This window comes from Sinocyclocheilus anshuiensis, unplaced genomic scaffold (genome assembly GCF_001515605.1).
Source record: "Sinocyclocheilus anshuiensis isolate Anshui unplaced genomic scaffold, SAMN03320099.WGS_v1.1 scaffold278, whole genome shotgun sequence".
In the NCBI taxonomy this organism is placed as follows: Eukaryota; Metazoa; Chordata; class Actinopteri; order Cypriniformes; family Cyprinidae; genus Sinocyclocheilus; species Sinocyclocheilus anshuiensis.
In genome coordinates, this window is record NW_015546072.1 from 2826486 (window position 1) to 2846714 (window position 20229).

Genomic DNA, 20229 nt, shown 5'->3' on the forward strand with positions numbered 1-20229 from the left:
GCCATATGTGTTGACTGTGAAACACAGTAGACTTTAATAATATGCATCTATGGTGTAATTACTACATTTTTCGTGTCAATCCATGTTCATATTTACTGCAGAAATGGACTCGGTGCGGAAACCATCTCTGCACTGCTCGGAACACACTGCCGGACAGCAATGGTGTGCAGTGTGCGCGCTTTATTAATCCGTGAACAGGAGCGCGGAAAAAATACGCACCACATACGCACTGCAAACGGAGTAATGTGAACCTGGCATTATGTGTGTGCGCTGCGAGTGCGAGTGTGCCTGAGCGCACGGTCTGCAGGAGAGCGCGCGAGCGCTGAATGGTTAAACACTGGCAAGAATTAAAAAGTAATGCAATTTATAAACTTTATTTATGCTTAACAATAAAAAACATTATTTTATGCAATTTTGCTTCTCAAGTAAATTGATCTTGTTTTAAAGGGGACATTAGATGCCCATTTTCCACAAGTTGGTATGACTCTTAGGGTCTTCATGAAATGTCTGTAACATACTTTGGTTGAAAATCCTCAAAGGTCATGTAAAACAACACCTTTACCATGTCAAAAACAGCTGTTTACAGCGACCCGTTTCGGTGCATGTCTCTTTAAATGATAATGAGCTACTGCTCACCCCGCCCCTCTCTTCAGTTTTTTTTGTGTATTCTGTGGTGCTTTACCATCAGCAACAAAACTATTAACTGTTTAGGTTTTTCTGGGATTTAAAAAAAGGAATGAATGGACACATTTTTACACTGCTAAGACACATTTATATGCAAACACCATGTAAAAGTGACTTTTGCATCCAATGTCCCCTCTAAGAATGTTTCAATATTTTTACTGGACGATTAGACAAAATTACTAATTAATACATTTTTTTGCAGTGAAAATTCAAACACAATTATCTAAGGAAAGCTGACAAAAGAAAAAAAGACATTTTGGCAGCTGTTCATTATGTTGCCATTAACTATTACTTTTGATACATTTTTATGTCTTCTTTTATTGAACAATCATCAGGCATTACTCTTTTGTTTCAGTAATAAACTCCATCAGTGCTACTGTATATCTCAAAGGGATGGAGAATGTCACTTTAGAGTTCCTCAGAGCGAATGACGTGGAACAAGGTGACGTTATACAGCACCTGGTGTCCATTGTTCCATGCGTAAAGAGCTCTGTCCCTAGGGTTATAATCAAGCATGGAGATATGGGAATACTTGTTCTGTAAGGGGATGTCAATATACTCGTAAGTAGAGGAGTTGGTATGGAAAGCATAGTAGACCTTTGTCCCTCCTGAGTATCCGTTGGTGACATAAAGTGTCCCACAGATCATGAAGGCCTCACCTGCGCTCCTCTTTGGGTGGTTGGTGGTGTAGCTTTTGATGACCTGCAGGGTCAGTGGGTTGATCTTGCTGATGACAATGTTCCCTGCGTTTTGATTGGTGGCATAGACAGCCCAAAGCCCACCTTCGTCCACCATTAGGTCAATGTCGGAGTGACCACCCCAGGAATAGTGATAACGGTTGTTGTAGCCGGCATAATCCAGCTGACCAGACTTGCTGATGGTGGCTGTCTTGAAGTCGAATTTGATGATGGTGTTGCTTTGGAACTTATTGAAGTAGATGGAGCCGTTGTAGACCACCTGCCCTGTGCCCGACCAGGGGTGAGGAAGCCGGTGTGAGGTGAAGTTGTCTGAATACATGAAGTCGGCCATTGACTTGTATTCCCGGACAAAGCGGTTGTTGTGGTAACCGTCCATGTACCACACCTGGTGGTGGAAAAATTAATGCACATCAGAGTTTATACACTTTATTTTACAGGGCTGCACTTTATTTTACAGTATGTGTACTTATCTAAGAAAACACATGGTAATATAAGGTTACTACATTGGTTTAAGGTTATGGCAGGTTCACGAGCATTAAGGGTAGGTTGGTGATTGATTGATTAGTACCTAGTTATTACCAGTGTAGTATGTACATGTGGAACAGGACTGTAAAATAAAGTGCTTCTGAAAATGGTCTTTGTTATTTTTTCTCCCAAAAATAAATTAATTTTATATATATATTTTTTTTTTGGGGGGGCATACAGTAAAAAAATGTAAGAGAAATACAACTGTCCTGATATCATGAAGAAAAAAGACAAAAAAGATAAAAGAATGAAATTCTTAAAGAATACCTTATTAAGAAGTTTAGTATAGTTTTTCATGATTATTTTGCAGAATAAAATAAATAAACTGCTTCACTGCTTATTAAAATTGTAAAAACTTCTCTCCACCCAATTAAAGTCTTATAAAGTCTTAAGAGGTATGAACAAAACAAAAAAACAAAGCAAATCAAAACTTGATTGCAGTCAAGATCTGTCACGAATCCGGTCCGTGGCCTTCCGGCCGATTGCCACTAGGGGTCATTCTACCATTACATTGACTCTTGCAGCTTTTCAGAGGAACATTGGCCAGGTATGGACATGGCGAGGATTTTGTTAGCCCTTAGACAGGGCCCGCGATCGCTAGAGAACTATGTTCGCAAATTTTTAGCCATAGCACACTATTCTGATCTACCAGACTGTCTTTTGATAGAGTTTTTTTGTGATGGCCTTAATCAACCTCTACGATCTGAGCTTAGACGCGAGGGTCCGCGTTCATCACTGAGTTGTTTTTTGGACTTTGTTGACTGTTGGATCTCTATTCACTGTGGGTATCGCGGAGGAACGCGACCCCGCACTCACTCGTGTAATGGCCCCCGCACTAGATTACGCTCACAAAATGGCGGACACAACAGCGCCCCGTTATGTGAAAGTTGATCTTCATGAACCAAGTCAAGTCACAGTTGAGCTGATCTTCCAGAGTCACGTCTCGTCACAGCTGATCATCCTGAGTCACTTCATGTCACAGCTGATCATCCTGAGTCTTGTCAGGACACAGCTGATCGTCAGGTGTCTTGTCATGTCCTGTCTGTTTCACCCAGATCGTCAAGGCCAGTCTTTCGGTATCCCAGTCTGGTATCTAGTGTGAGGGATACACCACTGGTGTCTGCACGCACAGCTGGTATCCCCAAACCCACTCACTCTAACCCTTCTGTTCCTGAACTAATTCCCCTTTGTCTTGCCTGTGCCATACCTGTTTGCTGTTGTTCGACCCTGCCTGTTTGACCACTTCTCTTGTGAATAAAAGCTTGCACATGGACCCGCACGCCTCTCGTCTCATCAGCCCCGTTACAAGATCAGTAAACCTCTTAACATATATGATAATTTTACCTTTTTATGATGAGGCACAGTTAGTTCTGATTGTAAATTGTTATGTTGTGAATCTCCAAAAATGTATTCATTAATAATTCAGGATTCAGGATTACAAACGTTTTAGCTTGAAAAGTATATTCAAATATATTTAAAATTATTTATTAAAATGATGATTAAATGTGTGCAAACATGTATTCAGTGAAAGGAAAATATAGTATTACTTTTTACTGGATAGTTACACCACATGACATTCACTTGACACATGTGATTTTTTTTCCCTTTTCTTTATCGTGGATGCTCTTTTATGTCATTGATTCTTTCACAGTCAAGGTCAGCATGCTATCGGAGTCTTTGGGACTGATGTATTAAATTTGCTCTTTACTTGTCTATTAGCCTACCCCTGCTCTGAACTGACTTCCTAAAATCCAATTCTTAAAACAAACATGTTTTTAAACTGTCTGACCCTTTTAAGTGTGTATTCACTGTTAAAATAAATACTAAGGCTATCAGAGGCTTCAGGCAAGGGCAACTATCTGACCCCTCATCAATCATTTAAGGCTCAGACAGATCTGCAGGCCAGATGCCTTTCTGTTTCTGGGCTTTTCTACTGTATTGATCATCTCAAAGGAGCTAAAAACTCCACCGCTTCACCTTCAGCCATCCTCTTTGAAGTTGTTGCATTAATATATGATGGGGGGGATCATGGATTAGTTGTCACGCAACTTACTCGCTACTGACATCTAACCAAGATGGATGTGTTAGATTTGTTCAAGAAACTGGAGAAAGACAGAACAGCTTGTACAAAGGCAGGGACAGTCGTACAAGATTTTGCTTTTTAGCTCAGAATACTAAAGTATGTATGAAAACAAAGATATGAAACCAACAGTAATATACAAACATTTTTATGTGGGAAATGCTGGCGCAGGAATTAACAGACATCATTCAGCTCTTACTGGGAATGACTTTGCTGCCACACTAATGAAATCTTGTAAGATTTACACCTATCATTTGCATCTTAATGTGTGCCGGTAATTTAATAAACCACACTCATGGCATGTTTACAAGAAAATATACTGCAGGGACAAAAAGAGTGCTGATAAGACGAAGTCAGAGACATTTTAGCTAAGAAGAAGAAAAATCTAAACCAGTTGAGATTAAAGTGAGGGGTGTGAAGTGATTAAAGCTGTTTTTCTTTTACACAAAACATCCAGAGGAATTCAGTTAAGACAGTAAAGATTTGATGAACTCACCCTCGTATCACCATCAGGGGCAAGCGGATCAGTCATCCAGGATCCATATCTTGATCCAGATGTCTTTATGGTTATAGCATCACTTATCCCTGTCAGCTTCCCACAAGCTGATAACAGTAAAACATGGTAACAAGTAAAAATCTACGTTTTATTGTAATCATTTTTCATCATTTACTCACCCTCATGCTCGACTTTCTTATTCTATAAAACATAAAAAGAGATATTTTGAAGAATGTTTATGCTGCTGTTTTCCATACGAAAATGAAAGTGAATGGTGACCAGGGACTGTCAAGTACAATACAATCAACCTAAAATTAGTCTGTAAGACTTGTGTGCTATATAAGTCTCCTCGAGCCATATTATAGCTTTTTTGTAAAAAAAAAACAACAACAACAGCAAAAAGTTATTCACTCATGATATTGTGTTGCACTTTGATATTTATCACACCAGGTTTAGCGTCAATGATACCAAACGTCATTTGTTCTCATGTATCTGATAATTGTTTGTAATATGCATATTTAAATCACATGAATAACTTTGGAATATAGAGTCATATTGAATGCTGTACTTGCAGTAGTCTAGCTGGTGACCATTCACTTTGATTGCATAGAAAAGAGTAGTCTGACATCTCTTTGAAAAAAAGTCATATGGATTTGTAATGATGTGAGTGTGAGTAAATGATGACAATTTTAATTTCTGGTGAATTCTTCCATTTCCTTTAACACGCTGCTCGTTTGCTTTCGTATGAGTGAGTGATATGCTGTTAAACTTCAATGTTTTGCGCTGGTAAATGGGTTTGAGGTGGATGGGGGAGGCGTTGGAGTTTCTGTCATATTCTGGGTTGTGTTAGGCACTCAGGCAGAAGTTTGCAGGCATCAGTGAACCTCTCATACTCTCTGTTTTGACACAGTGTCAGACAGACGCACTGGAGCATAACTTGTTTAGACGTCTTTTAAGAGTCCTCATACACATGGAAGTGTGTTCTTCTCTCATTTATACTTCTTTCTGAACCACATGTTCTCTCTTTTTCTGTCACTTTATGTCTTTCGGAGAACCGATGCGGTTTCCCTTTCTCTTTCTTTCTCTGGCTGTGCGGTTTTGGCAGTCCACTTGGGCAAAGCAACTGCTTTTAAAGGAAATGCACATTTATAGATACTCCTCTGTTTCCCATGATATTTTTCCAATATTCTGTTCTTGGCACTGAAATGCGATCATCGTGCTGGTTTATGTAAAACCACAACAGAGCCAGTTCTGGGGAAAGAACTGTTTTGTATTTCACTGACCTGGCTATCTGGTGTCATTACACGGCTCTCCAGAATACTTGATTCTGATTGGTCAATCACAGAATTCTGCGGTCATAATGACGTGAAACTGTATATCTGAGAGTTGTCCCTGGCAACCGGTCTCCATGCTGGTTTTAAGTCGCTCATTTCCCTCTGCGCACTCTTTCTTCTCACATGATAAAAAAACTGAAATCAATATTTCATGTTCATGTATTTATTTATTTGGTGAGTCAGCCAGGCATTAATAAACCCTTTCAGATTGATATAAGAACATTCTGCTTTACATCTGAGTTATTTTGTGATCATGACCAGCTGACTGCCCATGTCTCATATTTATTTTATATTTATATTTCAAATTACAAATCACTAAACTATATCTATTTTCAGAAGCTTTGGCATAAAATTACTGCTGTCAAATAATACTGATTTACCCTACATTGCAAAGCCCTTGAACAGACTGACATTCAAAGATATTCTATGGTACATAATAGTCACATAATTACCAGCCTGATTATTGCCTCAGCACAGGTGGTCAGTCTTTACACCAGACCCGATGGCCAAATGTTAGCTGAATAGTCTGTCACAGGCGATAAATCACAGTTTTATTAGTGTATTTAGGTGATAACGTAGTGGAGAACATTTTCTAGGATTGCAAAGCAGTAGTACAACTGAACATACAGTGGATTGAAGGCTAGGATCTATAGTGCCTGACACTGACTGTTGATGCAGTTATGTTGAAATATACAGCAAGCAACACTGAGTTCACAGCCATACATCGCTAATGTGTGACTGCTGCTGCTTTATGTAATTTTCTCAGATATTTACATAATGTCATGGCATTAAATGTTGCCAACCCATCCCATGTTTTCTTTTGCTAAATCTACTGTGCTACTGTAATGGAATAATCTGTTAGAGAAGCTTATCAGAAACTTAATACTTCCATTAATGTATGAGTAACTCTTTACTTTGACTTGGTGATTTTAATCTTTCGCATATGCACCTTTCTAAGAAAATAAATAGAACTGTAAATGGTTGTTGACTTTTTAAATCAAGATTTTAGTATAAATTTTACATGAATGTATGTAAATACGCAGTTGTTCAAAAAGTTTGAGGTCAGAAATTGTTGTTTGCTTAAAGATATTCATGCAAATACTTTTATGCAGTAAGGATCCATTAAATTGATCCAAAGTGACAGCAAAGACTTTTAAATTGCTTAAATCAAATAAATGCTGTATTTTGAACTTTCTATTCATCAGAGAATCTTGGAAATGTATCACGGTTTTCACAAAAATATTACACAGAACAACTGTTTTCAACATTGATAATAACAAGAAATGTTACTTGAGCATTTGGCATATTAAAAGTCTATTAAAATTATTTCTGAAGGATTATGTGACACTGAAGCCTGGAGTAATGGCTGCTAAAAATGTAGCTTTGCCATTACAGGAATAAATCATTTTTAGGATTAATATTCTATCTAAAATATATTCAAATAGAAAACCGTTATTTGAAATTGTAATAATATTTCACAGTATTACTGTTTTGATGTATTTGATCAAATAAATGCAGCCTTGGGAAACATAGGAGAACTCTTTCATCAAAACATAAAAAAATAAAAACGTATACCAAACCCAACTTTTGAACCTTAATATAATATAATATAATATAATATAATATAATATACCTTTTTAAAATATATATAATATAATATAATATAATATAATACACGTTTTTTAAATAGTCCTATGGTGTGATAAATTATTTAGTTAAAGTGCAAATTTTACATGAAGCCTTTAAATTAAATATGGGCTCATATACATTTCTGCCATAATAATTATAGAATAACTGTACAAAAATTGTGGCACATCACAGGATACTGCTGAAACTGCTTGAAATTTTGTGGGCAACAATCACAAAATAATTGGTTCAGGCTTCCTTCAAAACCCTATTAACTATGAATGTAATATTAACAATGAATGAAGTCCACATTATTTATACTGGTGAACAAATTATCAGATTTAAGTCCCTTGTGAAATGCAGCATTAGAAATTCATGCAGCCAGGAGATTACTGTACTGAGAGCAGTAATCTTTCAATAGAACCCCATGATCATATTTAGATGTCTCTCTTTATCACTACATGTAGCTTTTGGCTCAGTGGAAAACTTACAACTGCTGCTCTTTTTTTTTTGGTATTTATTGTTAAGCACCAAAACCCAGCATGGTGTCCTCCTTTAATCAATCAAAGTAAGGCTGCATTTGCATTATGCATGCGTACTAAATCTGTTATTCCTCTGAATCTAAAATAAATGCTCCAAAAAGAAGCAAGAGCAATTCTCTATTGTTACACAGAGCTTCTGACCTATATTCTAATGTATGAATGGTTATTAAGATTCCTGTGAAACTGTACATTTTGCTTTTGGATAAAATCATACGATCTTCATTAAACTGAGGATTTGTTTGTAAATCAGAGATGTGTCAGACACTGTGTCTTGTCATATTGAATTTTGATAATGTTATTTAATTAACCTGTAAAGTCGCTATGAATTCATGCCATGGCTCAGGTGGACCCAAAGGCATTTGTTAGAGGAGAGAACAGCACAGCAGCTTCTCATTAGTCACGTCTGTGTCTAACATCCATATGAGATCCATTCCTCACTTCAGAATAAGGCAACATCTGAATCTGCTGCTACTATCTGTATCAGATTAGCTATGCTGAGATACAGCATTTCAAACAGGGAAAATGACAGGGATATGTTGTGTTGTTTAAATTCAGCATGCTAATGCCTCCAAGCAGAACAATAAATTACAGTGTTTTGTCTTTTGCTCAATCATCATTCATTGAGTCAAGACTAATGTGTGTAATGCGAAGCATCCTTGAATTCGCATTTTCAATTAACACTGAGGCTACACTTTATTAGCTATTTTAAATGCGCTGTGAACATGTGTAAAATGTACTAAAAATGTACTCAGACAGTTTGTTTCTTCATTGGAACAGATTTGGAGAAATTTAGCATTACATCACTTGCTCACAAATGGATCCTCTGCAGTGAATGGGTGCCGTCAGAATGAGAGTCCAAACAGCTAAAAAAACATCAGAATAATACACATGACTCCAGTCCATCAATTAATGTCTTCTTAAGTGAAAAGCTGTGTGTTTTTAATAAACAAATTGTTCATTAAGACGTTTTTAAATTCAAACCTTCGCTTCCGGCTAGAATAAGTCCTTTATTCATTATATTGCCTTCTCCGGTTAAAAAAAAAAAAGGTGTCTCAAGCACCACTTAAGGCGAGACACTGCAGGTGAATAGGGTAAAAAATATTAACTAATAGTTATCACCTTACTTACCCAGTTGATTGATTACATTGATAATTGCAAACATGTTTTGTATTACAAGTTTTCAAAATTGTTATGTTTAAATATGCAAATGAGGCATTATTTAATGAAATATGCGCTAATTTGCATAAAATTCTAGTACACAAATCTGAACTTTTGGGGGGAATAAAATGTTGTATACAATCAAGCAAATTATATATAAACAAATCCCTCTGTAAAAATCTTCAGAATATAGACAGGAATAAAAATTTAAAGTTTGGTGTATGTAAGTGCTACTGAAGTGAAGATGTATGGCTCAGTGTAGGAGAAAAAACTAATTTTGAGAAAACGGCCTTTAAAAATATGTATTGTAATTGAAATCTATTGACACAAATAGATAAAGTGCTATAAAATAAGCAGTTAACAGTGTCTTTTGGATGTTTTCTTTCCACTAGTCTTTATCAACACTTTATGAAAAGCCAAAAAGCCCAAAATCTCAAAATTGACAATCAAGCAAATTATATATAAACAAATCCCTCTGTAAAAATCTTCAGAATATAGACAGGAATAAAAATTTAAAGTTTGGTGTATGTAAGTGCTACTGAAGTGAAGATGTATGGCTCAGTGTAGGAGAAAAAACTAATTTTGAGAAAACGGCCTTTAAAAATATGTATTGTAATTGAAATCTATTGACACAAATAGATAAAGTGCTATAAAATAAGCAGTTAACAGTGTCTTTTGGATGTTTTCTTTCCACTAGTCTTTATCAACACTTTTTGAAAAGCCAAAAAGCCCAAAACCTCAAAATTGACAGGTGCATGAAAAAATAGTGTTTTTGCCTGCAGTGTCTCCCCTTAATAGGAAAAAAGTTCTAAACAAACACACACATGGATTTTGATGTCAGAGGACAACAGGGTGGACTTTTTTACTAGAGGAAACATCGTTATGGATTACGGACTCATATTTTGGCCAGAAGCAATGGTTTAAAGTGTAAACACCTTAATGATGGGTGTGTTTCTTACAAATATGCAGCTGGTCACTTCACAATATATTAATTGATCGACTGGAGTCATGTGGATTACTTGTGAATATATAGTTTTTTATCAGTTGTTTGGACTCTCCTTCTGACGGCACCCATTCACTATAGAGGGTCCTTTGGTGAGCAAGTGATGTAATGCTAAATTTGATGAAGAAATAAAACCATCTACATCTTGAGTGACCTGAGGGTATGTACATTTTCAGTTTTTATTTTTGGGCGAATTATTCTTTTAATTAGAACAAAATGTGCAGTGTGCCTTTATTTGTGCAGTCTTTAATCCCCTAATATAGTTGAGTAAAAGTAACACCAATATATTTTCATTGTGGCTTTTTCTGGCCTTTTTTGTGATTCAAAAACTAAAACAATTATATAATTTTCTTGCATACTAAAGTGTGTGTTCAGAAAAAGATATTCTTGTGCACTGTCGTATATAATATTTTGAAATTAAATATAATGGTTGTTTGTGTTTGTGCTCAAACTCATCCTACCTAATTTTTGCATGCATGCACGAAGCCTCTCCTCAAGATTAGACACCCTGTTGTGAAGCTCCTCGTAGTCAAAGGCCCCGATCTCCTCCTGCAGTTCACTTAGCACTGATGTCAGATTCTTGACCTCCTCTTTAAACTGCATTACCAATTTTGCATCGGCCTTGTATTCCTCCAACACTGGTATCATTGGCCTAAGTTCCTCCATTTTCTCTTTTATGGCCTGAAAGGTTAAAATAGGCTTGGTTCAGTAGGCATGCATGCAACGATTGCGTCCAAACACCTGTCTTGCCCTATACTTGCCCTCTCTGCCTACTCTTATCATCATTTCTGAGTGTGCCTAGCAAATAGATGTAGAGTTCAACATGGCATAAAACAAGTTCTCAGTACACCAGCAAATATTTGAAAAAAACTCTCTTTATTTTTCAATGTTTAAAATGCAAGGTGTTGAGGGTTACATGCTTCACATACAACAATAGTTTCCCTTGTTTCAAAATATCCAAATGTGCATAAACAAATCTGAATTATTGACATGGAGATGTCATAACATAAGAAAATCTACTCAAGGAAGGCTGCAATAGTGGCATGCACAAAAAGACTGTGAACAGAATTCAATGGTGCTTTGTATTTAAAATAAACTGAATGATGCAGTCAGTTGACCAGTTGAGGATTACAATGGGATTGAACTTGTTCTTCAGTCTCTGCAGCTTTGATTTAATTCATAAAGTTAGCCCTGCAAGCAAGAAAATGAAATTTGGTTGAATAACTAACTCGCTAGCCTTTCTAAACATTTTAGAACACAGATACAGCTGTTTGTACAGAAATGATGCAACATTTTATCTTAAAAATCAATTGATAGGATGAGCTACAGTATGAACACACAAAAACATGCTTGAAATTATTTTCAGAAGTGCAAATAATCATGATGGTTCCTGCACATAAATCTGGACATAATACTAATAGCATTACTAATAATTAAAACTATACATACGCTCCCGTTAAAAGTTTGGGGACAGTAAGATTTATTTTTATATTTTTGAAAGAAATCTATTATGTACAGAGGTCAGCACATGGCATGCAGACAAAAATATATTCATCATGGCCAAACATTAAGAATTTGTTCCCTCATTTTACTATACGTTCTCTCATTTTAATTCAATTGTGGCCACAATATACTTATTTGGTCCCTCATTTTGATTTAATTAAACTAGTACAACATGGCCACAATTTGCTAATATGAGGGAACGAATTACAATTATTATTACAATTTAAAATAACATTTTTTTGATGGCAAAGCTAAATGATTCCAGTCTTTAGTGTCACATGAGAAATCATCCTAATGTGAAATCATTCTAATATACTGATTTGGTGCTCAAGAAACATTTCTTTTTATTTTCAGTGTTGAAAACAGTGCAGTTTAATATTTCTGTGGAAACTGTGGGACATTTTTTCAGAATTCTTTAATGAATAGAGGTTTAAAAAACAGCATTTATTGAAATAGAAATATTTTGTCTCTTTTTATCAATTTAATGCTTCTAAATAAAATGTGATGCTGAATAAAATTAGTAATAATCTTATTGACCCCAAACATTTGAAAGCTAGTTTATATTATATTACATTATACTGGGATCAATAAGTGCAAAATCATCCTTGTCCAAACAAAGAATCCATTTATCAAACTCTATAGGTATTCTTACTTCTGCTGAAATGCCATATTTGTATATGCTCTGTGTATACCTGAACTTTTGAAAACGTGCACCATATGGACTCCCATGTGGGTATAAAGATCATATGATGGTGTATAAGATGACCTTTCCAGCGATTGCATCCAAATATTTGATGCCTTCATGTAATAAATGTTTAAAGCCATAAAATGTTTTGAGTAGTTTTCTTACTTGGCAAATGAACAAGAGGTGCCACGTTCTTGACCATAACATTCAGTTTGACTAGAACAAAATGTTCAATACACTATTTTGTTTAAAAGACTTTAAAGGGCCAGATGATGCCGAAGGAACTAAGAGACTGTGCAAGACTGATCTATAACATCTATGCCACTTTGGGAGCTCGATACATACACTACAAATTGCAACGTGCAACCAAATCACTGCGCCTCCATTTATAAAACTAGCAATGGCCTCATTAGCATGCAGATGCAATTGATGTCAGACAGCTAACAATAGCTAAGATGGAAAAGATGCTATGTCGCCAAAATGAATCATATTTTGTAATTCACTTCTTGTGGGGAAAATGCCTGTGGCATCAACTCAGGAGGACAAAATCATTCGTAACAAATATACTGAGCTCTCTTGGCTTGAAAATGTACAGAAAATGAATGTGCTGTTTTCTCACAGATTGATTTGTAATGTAATGTTAAAGGCCAGTATTGGGAGCTGAATTAAATAAGTGAGTTAATCTTTTGGTAAATGAGACACACTGTATGAACTTTCACGAATGAAAAATGACATTGATAGTGGAATAACCACATTGATCTGGATGAGCACATGCATTTGTACGCACCTTGTATTGCTTGGCGATATTCTGCTTGTGGCTTTCCTCCACCTGTTTGAACTTGGATTCCAGGCCTCTCAACTGCACCTCCATTCTTTGCACATACTGCAGGTCTTTCTGGGTCCTCTGGTCAAGATTCTGGATGGACTGAGTCATATTCTGGACCTGAGAGAGAAAAAGAGAACATAAGAGAAGAAGAATAAGCCATGTGCTGGGTGAACAGAACTATGAAAGGCATTCAGTGAGCTGTGTATTCTGTCTTTGTGTGGATTAGTTTCAAAGGTTACTTTTTCCAGGAGCTGTCTCAGTTGTTTGGTCCTGGCATCCCGTGAACACATGGTCTGCTGAGGAGCCACAACAGTGCACACACACCTGCCCTCACTGTCTTGAGCTGAGCTGTACACCTGCCACGACTCCTCTGGGTTAGTAGGCAGCACCTGGGCAAAGGACAAAACGAAGAGGAAAAAAGGTCAGTGACTGATTGGGATGTGCTTTATGGGAAACAGCTTTGTAACAGTTTTCTTATTTCTCCCTCTGCAGTCTTTGGGAAGGTTAATTACCTGAACCCTACACAAGGGTCAGAGTGATAGAGTTTATGGCCAGCTGATGGAAACTGTCATGCCAGTGCAAGTTTTACGTTGCAATAATCATACATTTATGGATTGTTTTTTAATGTCTTGTGAACTTAAATATTTTGTTGCCTGTGGTTTATGAAATGTTGTTTTTGTGAATTCTGCTGAAGTAAACAGCAGAAACACTATTTAGGTAACACTATTTGGATGATTTAGACAAGGGTTTTGTAATTTTAAGGATGACTTGTGATAATCTTGGAAGCATGAGTTTCATCAGAATAAAATGAAAATTAAAAGCAAATCAGTAATGTGTTGCACTATACACAATTGTTTTCCAGCAAAGGTGTTTATAAAGTTTATATGTTATACATAATAATATTATTTTAGTTTTAAAACTACTTTTCATTTCAAAATAATTAGTTATTACATATTACCATAATAATATATTTGTTATATATATATATATATATATATATATATATATATATATAATATTTTTTTTTTTCCTTCAAGCCAAGCTACAGTATTATTTTATTTCCCTTTTTCACATTTTGTTTCTCCTTGTCCATCAGTAGCAGAGCAGTTTATTAGTGGTCAATATATACTGACAAAACCCATTTTTTAAAGGATTTTCATAGTTGGTGCTTTGATGTGAAATGGTCTTTTCTCGAAGGGGATTTTATGACCCAGTGGCTTTACATAAAAGAGCCATCTGGAAGAGTGAGCGTTTCCGTATGTCTTGTCCTAATCCTGAGTAATCTAATGAATAATCCATATTCATAACCAGTGCGGACAGAAAGCACTTTTTATTAAACCGAAGGAACATCTTTGCAAATCTGCTGCCATTGTAATGCTGAATTCAGATTATAATAAAATCTAATGTTTTTACTCTTTGAGGACAGAGCTTATCACAATACCAAAATAGTGGAGGCATATATTTCATAAGAAATTTTTTTTACAGTTCCCTTGCTCACAAACAACTGATTTAATTAGTATAGATTTCAACACAGGATTTGCAAGATAGCAGGTGACTAATAAAAAAAATACTCAAGACTATAAACACACTCAAAGTCAATACTCCCCCTGCTGAGACACATTTTTACCTGATTGCATCGTTTGAACCTGAGAAGACAAAGGTTTTTGCCCATTGGAAAATCTGCATCATTTTGGATATCTATTAAAATAAATTCACACGCTGTCACTGCTCAACTCCAACCCGCTGGTTCCTAGTACCTCGTCCCATAAACGAACACCTTCTGATAAATACAGGATGTCTTAAACAAGAAACACTGATAATGCATTTTTGCTTTCCTTTGCAAAAGTTCAATGTCAAAAAATGAGTTTATATTATTTGCCACCTTTTGTGTTGCTACACTACATGAATCATGCAGAGACATAAAAGAGGAATAGGTCCACTATTATTATATGCACATTAGTCGTGCAGTCCAAATGAATAATTGAGGTCTAACTTTTTTTTTTCTGGCTATAGCGCAGCAACAATTCCACCAACACACAAAAGTCAGGCAAACACTTAAACAGTTTCACTGCCTCATACTACTGTAATGGGACCTCAATCAGTAGCCTACTAAATCATTATCATATTTATATACTATGATATTTCACGGTACTCCAAGGTACTTAAAAGAATACTATGTAACCAAAACGGCACAGAACATTTTTTAAAAACATTATATTAACATGGTAGCTAAAAATATCTATCCTAGGCTATATTCCGGAGTCGGAATAGATGTGTTTAGAGTAGGCTACTGTGTATGAACAACATACTTTTTCCATTTTCTAACCTACATTATTTAAATAGTATAATTTATAAGGTATAAATAATTCAGTGTTTTTTACAGCTCATTAACAAAGAGAATAAAGAAACTCACGCCAGTGCTCCGGTCCGGCACACCCGGAGGTGCCACGCTTAATTTGGTGCTATTCAGACCTACTAAAGAGGGCAAGGTTTGCGACATCCAGTTGGTGATCATCGCCATCGTGCTGAGCACTACTCCAATTTTCAGCAAAGGCACCGACATCTCTGCTCTCCTCTTTCCCAGTAACCTTCATTATACACGTTCCAGGAGAAAACTGTAACCTGCGCTGCTGACAGAGGTGATGTGCTTCTGTAAAGCACCCAGTGTAAATGAATTCATCTCGGGCATTTCTACTCGCGCTATGCTATACTGAACTTTATAATTACTCGAGCTCTCTCGGTTTCTGAGTAGTGTGCTGTTCTGTCTTCTCTCTTCACGCGAATAATGACGGAGGTTCAGCAGACCATCTCATCTCATTGGTTCCGTGCCTCCGCCCACCCGCTATACTGGTGAAATATTCATAAATATCACAAACCTCCTCCAGGAGCTTGACGCACGGATATACTAAATCACTAAACACATACAACGTTTTTTCGCTACTCTCACAATACCCAGCAATAGCTGGTTAAAAACAGCAATAGTTAAAATCAGGTTTTAATAGACAATTGTAGCATACTTTGCTCTCAAATTAGTTTTAAAACAGCAAGCGATGTTTTATTAAGTAATAAACCTTAAAAAAAAAAAAAAAGTTTTTTCAGAAAAAGGCGTTTGCGAACATAAATCGCGTTCGACAGTTCGCTACCGGAGCGCATTTCTAGCCTATACTAGGTCAGTATCGATTTTTTTGTAGATTAAAAGGTTTTTAATTCATTGCTTTATTGATTTAAATGGTTTATGTTATATGACTCAATAAAAAGTAGGCTAGGGGGGCATCGGCAAAACATTATATCTATCGCTTTGCTGTACGGCTTTTATGCGAACGGTTAAAGGTGCTGGTGGAGACGATACAATTTTTGCATTTTTACGCGAGACGGAAATGATCTACTTGCTAAGGGTCCTCTGTAAAGTCGACCCCATTGAATAATTCGCGCGCTGTGTTGCGGCTCATCAGTGTAATATTGCAGCCATCGAGGCTCTCTCTACCGCGTGCAGTGCACAGTAGGCTACCCACCATTATTTATGTTCTCTAAAGTAGCTATGATTGTTAATGCTCTCTGAACATTTCATTAAACTCTGAAATATCAACAGATGTTTGATTAAAAAGATAACTCACTTATGCACAGCCTAAAATTGAGTGCTTTATGAGTGCTATTTATGAGTCACTTCTGAACAGGGGATTTTTAATAGGATAGCTGAACATTGACACAGGTTATCTCTCAGCATTTCATGGTATTATTTAGCCAACAGAGGGCAGTACAGGCTTCCTTCTCAGTTTAACATTTTTCTCCTGGACAAAAGTTCCAATCAAACCCTCAACACCCCCTTCCCAACCATGCATCATATTATTATTATTTGTTTTGTTTTTTTTTGCATTTTTTTGTATGCACAAATACACCATAGACACGTTCTAAATGAACTAGTGACAAATTAGCACTCACAGACAGACTCAACTCTTAAACAGCTTTAATCTACATCCTTGTTCTCTTCTTCTTCCTTTTCTGTCCTTGTTTTTTCTTTTCTTTTTAATTTTGGTTAGCAACACTTGTTTTCACCTGCGCTAACGCATGAAGATAAATATCTGATTAACCACTGATTTGCACATGTGCAGGCCAATCAGAATTATGAACATTTTGAATTAATTTTATGAAATTGAATGTGAAACTACTACTTAAGATTGATTAAATATGTTGTCTAAAATAATGTTTAACTTGTGATATTATTAGCATGCTATAATATGAAGGTTTTATGCCTAATGCCATAGTTAGCATAATAGGGAGGAAACAATATATATTTTTGTGTCAACCTGATTTTTTTTATCGAATCAGACAGGATCTCTGTTTTTCTCTCTCTTTTTCAGTGGTTCATAATTTGGGACAGATTACAAATGATGGCACATGGCACTTAGTTTCAGATGACTGATTTTGTTATATGAATCATCCAATAATTCACAACTACTGTATACAGTATAATGAATTAGAACATTTTAACCTGTTTAAAAACTTGTAGTATTAAGGTAAACTAAAATGCCCCATGAAAGACAAAAACATAAATTTAATCAACCCTTTTTCTTGCACAAAACAATGCATGGAGAATATAGAAAAGAGGCAACATTAGTTAAATTTGCGATATTACTTTTCTGTACATTAAGACTAACGACCTTGTCCATTCAGTATAGCTGTTACCATTTGATTAACTCACCAACAGGGATTTAATGTCAAGGCGTAAAGAAAAACTAGTTACTGAAGAGCAGGCATCAATGTGGAGTGTGGAGAAAGCAATTTACTCGCCATTTTTGTCTTCAAAGTGAGATTGTAGAGTGTCAGAGACAATCACAGTGTGTGGATAACGAGAATACACTGCACAAGCCCTGGAGTGTTTTATCTTCAATAGGAATAATCATACAGATGATAAAATTATAGTGACGATCACTGTCTCACACACACTAACAGAGTCTTCACTGCTACTAAGATGCATTTATCTTTAAATACTAAAACTCTCATATATTACTCTGTAAAGACATTCATAATCACCTACAATAAAGCCTATATCCCACATAGAAGTTACTATTTTTAAAAAACCCTAGCCATGTGGGATAAAAGCTCTAGAAAAGAGAATCCCCGCTGTGATTTTTCTTCTAAATGAGGTTTAATCTTATTAGTCCATCCCGATCTCTGCTGCCCAATAGATTAATCTGCCTTTATGATAATACACGAAACCGGCTTATTTTGAGCATATCTGCCTAATTAGCCTGAGATGTGCGCTGAAAATGGCGTTTATAAACCTACTTGGGTGAGTTCAGTGCCCATCAGTACAAGGAGGGTGAGACTCAGGAGCTTGCTTGCAGGCTGCATCTTCTGCCGCCGATGCCACCTGATCCGAGGATATCACATGCAGAGCTGTTTTCTGTGCAGCTGTCCGGCTCTCTATCAGATGCTCCTCTTGAATGTACGCATATATTTAATTCAGCGCCAAAATAATGGAAAAAACGAGACTGGAATGGTTTGCGGAGCCGCCTCTTTGCATATTTATCTCATCTCAGCTTCTCGACGCCTCCTCGTCCTCTGTCCTGCTGGACCTGCGTTCCGACCGCGAATGTGGGGATGAGCAGGAAAGCGGCGAAAATATTACTTCATCACTAGACAAACTTGGCTGGTTAATACGAGAGAGTAGGTGTGGGCAGGAAATTTGAGAAGCGGGGCCAAGCAGTGGTGCTGAACCGGATGTGACACGAACTGGCGTGGGAAATTCAAAAACCTTAGAGGGGGACCTGAGCAGCGCGAGACGAGCTATAATCTGCGATCACTGCTGGACACGAGCTCTCTCAGCGCGCGGCAAACAGCACAGTTCACAGCACAAGTGGATAATAAAAAGGAGTGATGAGGTTGCCATGGAGACTCCGTCCTCCTTGGGTACCACTAATAATAATTTTAAAAATAATTAAAGCTGACACATTTTTAAATATTCTTTTGTCACTTAAAACAATCAGAACTATAAAAGTTAATTAAATAATAACAAAAAGGCTATTTATATTTATAGCCTATTTATAATACGTAATATATAATGGTTTTATAAAACGTTAAATTATGTAAATTCATATCATAAGAAATCTTTATATACCTATATATATCTTTGTATACCTATATCTTTTTATATCTATAAAATCACACACACACACACACACACACACACACATATATATATATATATATATCTGTGTGTGTGTGTGTGTGTATATATATATATATACACACACACACACACACAGATATATATATATATATATATCTGTGTGTGTGTGTGTGTGTATATATATATATATACACACACACACACACACAGATATATATATATATATATATCTGTGTGTGTGTGTGTGTGTATATATATATATATACACACACACACACACACAGATATATATATATATATATATCTGTGTGTGTGTGTGTGTGTATATATATATATATACACACACACACACACACAGATATATATATATATATATATCTGTGTGTGTGTGTGTGTGTATATATATATATATACACACACACACACACACAGATATATATATATATATATATCTGTGTGTGTGTGTGTGTGTATATATATATATATACACACACACACACACACAGATATATATATATATATATATCTGTGTGTGTGTGTGTGTGTATATATATATATATACACACACACACACACACAGATATATATATATATATATATCTGTGTGTGTGTGTGTGTGTATATATATATATATACACACACACACACACACAGATATATATATATATATATATCTGTGTGTGTGTGTGTGTGTATATATATATATATACACACACACACACACACAGATATATATATATATATATATCTGTGTGTGTGTGTGTGTGTATATATATATATATACACACACACACACACACAGATATATATATATATATATATCTGTGTGTGTGTGTGTGTGTATATATATATATATACACACACACACACACACAGATATATATATATATATATATCTGTGTGTGTGTGTGTGTGTATATATATATATATACACACACA

At 35.9% G+C, this 20229-nt stretch overlaps 1 protein-coding gene across 2 annotated transcripts; it reads right to left on the bottom strand.

Moving 5' to 3' along the window:
• Nucleotides 1-1040: 1040 nt before the first annotated feature.
• LOC107699781 (noelin) lies at nucleotides 1041-18917 on the bottom strand. Of its 2 annotated transcripts, none has more exons than XM_016501172.1 (6): nucleotides 18447-18917; nucleotides 13400-13549; nucleotides 13122-13277; nucleotides 10608-10827; nucleotides 4484-4590; nucleotides 1041-1767 (listed from the first exon to the last, which is right to left on the bottom strand). In XM_016501172.1, the coding sequence occupies exons 1-6, from the start codon at nucleotides 18510-18512 to the stop codon at nucleotides 1093-1095; spliced, it is 1374 nt and encodes a 457-aa protein (XP_016356658.1). In that variant the 5' UTR covers nucleotides 18513-18917; the 3' UTR covers nucleotides 1041-1092. The 2 variants fall into 2 exon arrangements, with proteins under 2 accessions (XP_016356658.1, XP_016356657.1); XM_016501171.1 differs by lacking the exon at nucleotides 18447-18917 and adding an exon at nucleotides 15574-15937.
• Nucleotides 18918-20229: the final 1312 nt, after the last annotated feature.

What these genes read in the sequence shown, in the direction of transcription:
- LOC107699781 (XM_016501171.1), bottom strand. Translation starts at nt 15,723, where the DNA reads ATGTCGGTGCCTTTGCTGAAAATTGGAGTAGTGCTCAGCACGATGGCG. An exon ending in ATATCGCCAAGCAATACAAG is followed by an intron (nt 10,828 to 13,121) that starts GTGCGTACAAAT and finishes TTAACCTTTCAG; the next exon opens with GCCATAAAAGAGAAAATGGA. An exon ending in CCCCTGATGGTGATACGAGG is followed by an intron (nt 1,768 to 4,483) that starts GTGAGTTCATCA and finishes TTCCACCACCAG; the next exon opens with GTGTGGTACATGGACGGTTA.